The 7,622-nt window shown below is 50.9% G+C and overlaps 1 protein-coding gene across 1 annotated transcript in view; it reads right to left on the bottom strand.

Moving 5' to 3' along the window:
• Positions 1–2,042: 2,042 nt before the first annotated feature.
• NCAPD3 (non-SMC condensin II complex subunit D3) overlaps positions 2,043–7,622 on the bottom strand; it is a 19,807-nt gene continuing 14,227 nt past the window's right edge. Inside the window, exons 22-31 of the mRNA XM_084274922.1 lie at positions 7,194–7,327; positions 6,849–7,048; positions 6,184–6,294; positions 5,615–5,770; positions 4,725–4,894; positions 4,360–4,499; positions 4,158–4,235; positions 2,547–2,621; positions 2,392–2,452; positions 2,043–2,291 (exon numbers count right to left, since the gene is read on the bottom strand). Coding sequence (XP_084131048.1) covers positions 2,180–2,291; positions 2,392–2,452; positions 2,547–2,621; positions 4,158–4,235; positions 4,360–4,499; positions 4,725–4,894; positions 5,615–5,770; positions 6,184–6,294; positions 6,849–7,048; positions 7,194–7,327 — 1,237 coding nt within the window. The 3' untranslated portion in view covers positions 2,043–2,179. The remainder of the gene's footprint in view (positions 2,292–2,391; positions 2,453–2,546; positions 2,622–4,157; positions 4,236–4,359; positions 4,500–4,724; positions 4,895–5,614; positions 5,771–6,183; positions 6,295–6,848; positions 7,049–7,193; positions 7,328–7,622) is intronic.

Raw genomic sequence — 7,622 nt, 5'->3', positions numbered from 1 at the left:
GTGTTCTGCAGCATCCTGCTGTGTTTCCTGGGGGCCTCACTGGACGTGCCAGAGCCACGTTTGTTTTGCCTAAACAAAAGTGTTGCCACTTCTCCTTTTGCTAATGAGAGTAAAACTGAGGCCAGGGCAGCCATACCCTTCCCACATAACCCAGCTGCCACTGCTGCTGCCGTGCTGTGCTGCGGTGCTTACCTTGGCAGGATGAGCTCCTCAACCACCCCACGCAGTGCCGGCCGCACGCCACCTCTAACCAGCAACAGCAGCGAGTAACACTCCTTCACACCTTCTGTGTAGCTGCTACTCCTTGTCTGTGCTGCTTTTAGGGTACCTGTAGTAAGGGAGAGGAAGCAGAGGTTTGAACCCGAGTAGCTCTATGCACCACGGGAGGACAAGCTGCAGCCTGGCCGTGAGCCTCTGGCAGGCTTCCCAGGGAATGCCAGCAAGCCGAGCATCGGGGCACTGCTCAGCTCCCAATGTGACAGTGGCATCTCTACCCAGGGGAGGGGAGGGGAAAGGGGAGGGGAGCCCCCCCATGCAGCTCATGGGATCTGGTTGATGGAATTCATTGTATCGTTGTGAATAATATTCAGGTTTGTACTAATGTATTCTGTTTAACTTTGCCAAGAATGTTTTGCATAAACACCAAGCTAGAAAGCATTCCTCTGGGGTTTTTATTGGGGTTTGGGTTTTAAACAGCCCTGTCACCGGAGGGGAAGTCCCTTCCATCAGAGCACTCGCTCTCTGGCGTGGGGCTGGGGGGTAGGGGAAGTCCAAGGGACAGTGCTAGTCCTCAGCTTGTTCCTGGACAGGTGTCTATCCCACTGCTCAAGGCCAGGACAAGAGCTGGAGGAGTGCAAATTAGGAAGCAAATTGTTGGTACTCACCAGAGCAGCTCAGTTGTAGTTCAGGTCTGGAGGGACAGCACAGGAGAAAGGTCTGTGGCTGTCGCTGAGCATCACCTGAGGCCAAGCCCTTCCCTGGGCTCCCTGTTCCCACATTTTGACTTTAGGAATAGAAGTTTAACCTGGCCTGAAGGTTTCTCTGATCCCCAAAAACAGAACAGGGAGAGAGGGGGCAAAGGCTGGGATTCCAGCACAGGAGGTAAGTGGCTGTGGGAAAAGAATGCTCAGCCTCTGTTCCCACAGAAAAGCCTACTGTCCAGGACAGGCCCACATGAGTACAACCCCTTCCCTTTCCGGGTTCCACACAATCTGGGGTGAAACCTCTGTAATGCAAGCTGACCACGGGAAACACTGGGTTTAGGTCAACTTGGCTCCAGGGACGCTTGGGAACAGCCAGGCTCCAGTGATTACCCAGTGTGTGGCATAGCCCTGGGCAGGGCACAGCCTTGGTCTCAGCCAGTTGCCCACACCCTGCTTGAGGACATGTAGGAGTTGGGCCCAACAGTAACTGAGGCACGTGCTGAAGGGACCAGGAGGCTGCAGGAGACGGTGGGGCTGTAGAAATCTACAGGAAAAGAAAGCTTTCTCTGTCAGATCCAGAAGAAGAGAGAAGCCAGCCGTGGGTGGAATTAATTCGGTAACCATTTATTTTCATAAAATTCTAATAGCTGGAAATAACACAGTTGAAGAACGGAAATGTTCCATATAAAAGAGCGCTGGGGCTGTTCACACACACAGGAGTTTGCACAACAAAGAAGAGGTGATGCAGTGTGCAATTACCAGATTTAGGGGCGTGGGAGCGACACGCTGCTCCACCTCTGTTCAAATCAAAGTGACTCCAGTGCAGAACCAAGAGGGACAAGGCGGGGCTGGGTGAATAAGCCCAGCCACTCACTTCCCAGCAAGCTGTGATAAACACTTTTATCACTGTGCCAGTGGCAACACGACGCTCTTAGTTCCCCAAATGGACAACTGGAGAGCAAGCCTCCCTCAGCACCGCAGCTTTCGAGCCCCACAGCGAGCTCTGTCAACAGCAAACTGTGTTAACATGGGCTGTGTGTGCCCGTCTGCTGGGTGCTGGGTCTGCTGGCACGTGAAACCCAAACAAGGACAGGGAGGAAGACAGGGAGCAGGAAGGCGAGGAAGAAAGAAAGGAGGAAGGAAGGAAGGCTGGAGGAAGGAGGGCAGGCTGTGTGCCCACAGTGATTTATGATGAGGAAGGGAAAGGGCAGATTTCAGGCAGCACGGTGATTCTGTACAGAAGTTGAGTCCAAGGATCAGTTTTTCTGCTTCAGCTGCGCTCTCCTCTGGGACTGGCGCAGAGACACACGCTGGCTTTTCCTCTTCTGCACTGGGGATTCCACCTTCCACTCCCGTGGCACGGTCAGGCTAGGAGGAGGAAGGAGCAGAACCATGGGTTATCTCAGAGTGCTTCATGGGTCCTTCTCACCGTGATGGCAGTTCCAGACCCGCGCTGAGTTGGACTTACGGTTTCTCTGGTGATGTCAAGTAGATAATATCTTTGGGATCATCCTCAGAGTCATTCTTCCCTGCAAGTAATATTTGCATATTTTAAGAAAAGCCACAGGTTTGGTCACAGGGGGGTTGTTCCCCCCCTCAGTTAGAGTCACAAAGGTAACTTGCCTGGCACTGAATTAGGAGTATCTGTCAAGCTGATGTAACTGACCCCAGCACCAAACGTCAGGTCATTGATGGTCTCTGAAAGAAAAAAACCCCACCGTGTATTAGCAGTCAGCTGGGGGCACAGCCAGAGGCAGGGCACGCTGCAGCACACTTCAGTGTCACACATTAAGTACTTCCAGCTACTTGCAGGTGCAAGCAGAACTCTCTTTCCCAGCCCAGCAGATCTCAGTGTCTTCCATCCAGCCCCAAAAACTATGTGCTCAACCTCAAGGGCCACCTGCACCCATCAGCTTTGTGCTCCAGGCTCACAGCCTTCCTCTTTCAGGGCAGAAGTTAATTGAACCAAAGGAGCACAGTCACGCTCCTCCTGGTCCTGCCTGGGCAGGAGAGCCACCGCTTCCTCACAGGCTTTGCCATCTTTGCCTAGTCAAGGCGGAGCAGAGAGCCCCAGAAGAGTGACAAGGACCCGACGAGCCCTTTGTGCAAGGAGCTGCCTGCAGCCAGACAGAGCAATCACTTGACAAGGGAGCTAGGCAGAATTTAGCTTGCCTGAATAGACCATCGTTGTCAGCTGTCTCTTGCCTGTCACTTATCTCCAGCGAGATGTCACAATATTCAGATTTTACTTTACTCAACGCTGATTTACGCTCATGTTCCCCAGAATCTTTCACAAGGAATTAAGGTAGGAAGCATGTTGTAAGGCAGGAGTTGGAAACTCTGTGTAAAATACTTCCCTCCACAGACTCTTGAGTTTCCTCTTCAACCAATTCCTCGTCCTGGAAGGGAATCACTGAAGCTTGTGGAAATCCAAGCTGATCTCTCTGTGTGTCTCAAGACTGACTGGGAAGCTATCCTGGTTAGTGTTGCCACCGTTCCTGCCTTCTGAAGGTCAGGTTTGTGTGATGGCAATTCAGCTGCTGCAGACAGAAGCACAGCAGACTCTCACAGTTTGCGTACTGGAGATTGCTCTCCCTGTGTTTTTACTTTAGTTCCCACAGCAGAATGAAAACAACAGTCACTCCTCCAATGCTCAGCTCGGTCCTTCCCTGGGGTAGAAGGCACACACCCTCAGAGCGGGCTGCCAATCCCATTCGAACAGATCTCTGCATGCTCTTGTTGCAGGTGTAACAGCTCACTGCCTGCTCCAGAAGCAGGTCGTAGCTTACCTGAGATCCTTTGTTTGGACAATGGGAACCCCCTATGCCTTAAAGCTGACAAGGACCAGAGCACAAGTGCTTCCCTCTGCAGCAACGTTCTGTAATTTGGTCTCAAAATGGTAAGCTACGCTTCCCCAGTTAAGGGGTGCAGGGGTCTCGACAGAATGGGATCTTTTGTGCTCCAGGCAGCACCCAAAATAAACACTCTCCTGCACTGGCTCAATCCAGAATACCCTGTGACATGCAGATGGAGACCACAGCGACTGCCCTTTCCTACACCCATTGCTCCTCCAAGACCTTCCATATCAAAAGGGTTCTTATTAACCACAAGTGTTTAAAGACAGCAACTACAGTTATCTGTGACTCATTTTCTCTGCTCGCTAGCAGAGCCACACGTTGCTGTCTCCCTCAGGGGATGGGTGCTCAGCCCAGTTTGGAAAGGGTCCCTACTTACGCTCTGGTGTGCTGATTGCGCGGCCCACCACGGAAACAGTTTCTCTGCTGCACTGTTGATCCAGGCTCTGGCTTGATGCTAGGGATAACAAAGAAATAATTCAGAATAGAAATGTACTGGCTCAGAGACCTCCAGGGTCCAGCCATCAGGCTGCATCACTAGATGAGTCCAAGGCCAGATCAGTTCACAGCAGGCTTCCTACCTTGTTTGCTTCCAGCTGCGCTTGATGGAAGCGATTCAGGCAGTAAGTTTCCTCCAACATTGTTGCTGCGCTGCCCGATTCTGCCTTCCACGGCTTTCCTGGCAGAGTTCAGGATGGCCAGTGTGCTCAAGGATGCTGGCCTAGAGGGGGGAAAAAACCATGAAGGAACAGCGATCCCCTTCCGCACACCTGGATCAGGCGCAGGTAGATGAGAGAGATGGGTCCCCTTCCCAATCCCCTCAGTTCCCAAACATCCAAGGTAACGGAGCAGGTTGTGCTGCAGCACTGGTGACTTTCAGCAGTGGGTAAGCAGAGCAGCAGCCCCAGGGAGTAATGTAACCAGCCACACAAACAGAGCCCCATACCTGCGAGCAAGTAACGGCTGCCTCAGAACATCAGCTCTAGAAGTAGCAAACTTGGGAGGCTCAGAGCAAGAACTTCTTGGAGGGGGCAAGGAGTGCCTCCTACTCCCAGGAGTCCGGGTGTTGCTATTCCAGCCCTCAGAAGGTACAGCTGCCTCCAAAGATGGAGTCTGCTACAGGAAACAAGAGAAGAGATGGTACATCCAACAACCCTCACTACAGCCACTGCGTGATGAAGAGCTGGATGTAAAGGGGAGCTCGGGAGGGTGAAATCAGTAGCTGAAGTCTTAACAAGAAGTGAACAGGACGTTTTGATGGGATACATATGTCCTACTTTGGAGGTCTATATATAGGTGCTCTTTAAATCCAGCAGAGAGAGGAAGGGACTTCCAGGGTAGAAGTCATCTCATCTTAAGGTGGGTATCTAAAATAGCTCAGGACAGTTGGCCCAAGCATGTATTTCTTTCTTTATATTGCCTTTTTAAAGAGGATCTGCATGACTAGAATGGATTTCAGTTTCCACTCTGCATATGCCTGAAGTCAGACAAAACAAACCCTTTTTTTCTCTCTGACTTGTTCATCACCATAACACTCTGGGAACAGAGTGCAATGCAGCCCATAAGCACAGCCGGTGGCAAATTGGACTTGGTTTTCCCTTGAAATGGAATTCTTTTCACATTAATTGTTTGCTGCTCCTCTGTGGCTGCTTGTTGTCACCCCTAAGCGTATTAAACGAGCCTGAAACCAAAGCTCCAGTCAGCAAATGCAGAGAGGCACTAGAGCATCGCAGAGCCACTCTGGGAAGCGTTCTGCAACAAGGCCCACTGACACCCAGTCTGGGACACAAGCTTTAGCAGAGGAGCCAGCACGTGTACAGAGTTAACAGCACCAACCTCTGCCTGCACTTCAGAGACCTGCTCCTGGTCTGACTCCTTTTCCCTGGCCAGCTGCTCTTCATATTTCTTCATATCATACTCCAGCTCGGCTGCCAGCTGCTTGTCCACAGCAAAGAAGTCTTTGATTTCATTTCGGTAATCTTGCATCACTTCCTGGAGCAGTGAGAAATGTTTAAACTCTTTCAGCAATCTCTCCTGACTACTGATTCATGTCTCCATTCAGCTCGCAGCTGCTCCAAGTGCAGAAGGAAATACCAGTTGGTAGAGCAGAGGTGTTTTTAACAGACGAAGAGTTTTGATTCCGATTTGTACTTCTGAACGCGGAGCAGCTTTCCAGCATTCAAGCCTCCTGCCCACGTTCCACTGAGGAGGCTCACACGTAACACACTGTGAGATCCTTATCCAAAATCCCTCCACCTCCTACTGTATTTAGCACAGTGCCAGTGTCACAACATCATATGCCTTCTGAATTCCCTTCTAAGGTGGCTACTTGCTGCATTACTGGGTGCATATCTAACACGTTAACTGGAGAAAAAAACACCCCAAGGAGAGGATGCTTTCCTTACCCGTAGGTAGTTCATAAGGTCCCTAAGAGCTGGGATCCTCTTCTGCTCCATCAGAGACTTCAGCGATGTGATTATCGGGATGATGTTTTCTATGAAGTTCTTCTTCTGAACCTTTGGTAGAACAAGGCATGAGCAGTTACACAGTGTAGTAGAGAAGAGGCCACTCTGGTTGGACGAACAGCCAACATGAGAGGAATTACCGCTCCATAGCAAGGGAATTACCACAGTCAAGCCTGCTCTAACATTGCACGTGTGTGTGTGGGCTTTCAACCCAAGTGCAGCCTTTTAAGATACATCACTAAGCCAAGCAACTTGCATGCTAAAGACAAATGGCCAGAAGGTGCACCAAACGCCACTGCTATGCTTAAATGCTTTACCGGTAAGAGACCTGCAGAACAAATTTAGCCCATTGCCCCAACTCGAGTACAAGCAACCTTCACAAATCCAGCCTCAACGTTTCATTCTTCCAACACACAGTGCTGCCACTGGTGGCCTCAGGTCAGAGCAGACCTACAGACAGAGCCCAACAGGCACTGCCTGTTGTTGGCATCGCTGTGACCGATACTTGGATCACTTCTGTGCAAGTTTCTCCACCTCACAAGATCCAATGCCTCCCCCAGTACAGCAGCCAGCCCTCTTCCCACACCAGGTCAAGTGCCATTCACCTGTGAGATGAGCTTCTTTTGTGCCGCCTGCATGACAGTGTTGGCCACTGCCAATTCATCCTCACCAGGCTGAGTGTCCTCATCGGGCTTCGATCTCATAGTTGACAGCTTGATTTCTTTGCAGCTAAGGACTGCAAACGTGTCTGAGAGCAGCTCGCTGGCTTCCAGGTCCAACTGAAGGACCATATCCACAAAGCACGCTGAACACACAGGGAAGAAGTAAGAGGCATTTTACTGGAAAAACCAGAGCCAGTAAAGAGGGGAAGATAACATGGCTGGATGGAGAGCCTGATGGTTTTATGCAGGCATCAGCTCTTCACCAGGTTTTTGAGGACAGACCCTTACCTAGAACGCTGTGGCTGATCTTCGTTGTGATGTTGAACCTCTGCTCATCTGTGAAGTGGTCTAGCAGGAACCTGTAGATGTGCATCCTTTTTTCTTTGTTATGCTTTCCCTTCAGAGAGAAGAGATTCCTGGCCCTGCAGCAGAACAAGACATTTTACCAGGGCCAAGTCACATCACGCAGAACCACAGAACCAAGACGACTTTAAATCAGTCAGGAATATTTGAAACTCACTTTCAAGAGCCATAAACCTGTTAGGAGACCACGTGCTCCCAGAAATTACATGCAGAAGACCTGCCAGAAGCGTTGCAGGGAAGGCAGGACACAATGTAATGCTGTTCCCCCTCCCCACGCTGTGCACCCAGTTAGGCAGCACTGTGAGTGCCATGCTGCACAGCCAGACCGCCCATTACCCCGCAGTCAGGAGACAC

This window comes from Gallinula chloropus (genome assembly GCF_964237585.1).
Source record: "Gallinula chloropus genome assembly, chromosome: 24".
Lineage (NCBI taxonomy): Eukaryota > Metazoa > Chordata > Aves > Gruiformes > Rallidae > Gallinula > Gallinula chloropus.
Note: the sequence above shows the minus strand (reverse complement) of the source record. Positions and strands in the feature narration are given on the sequence as shown.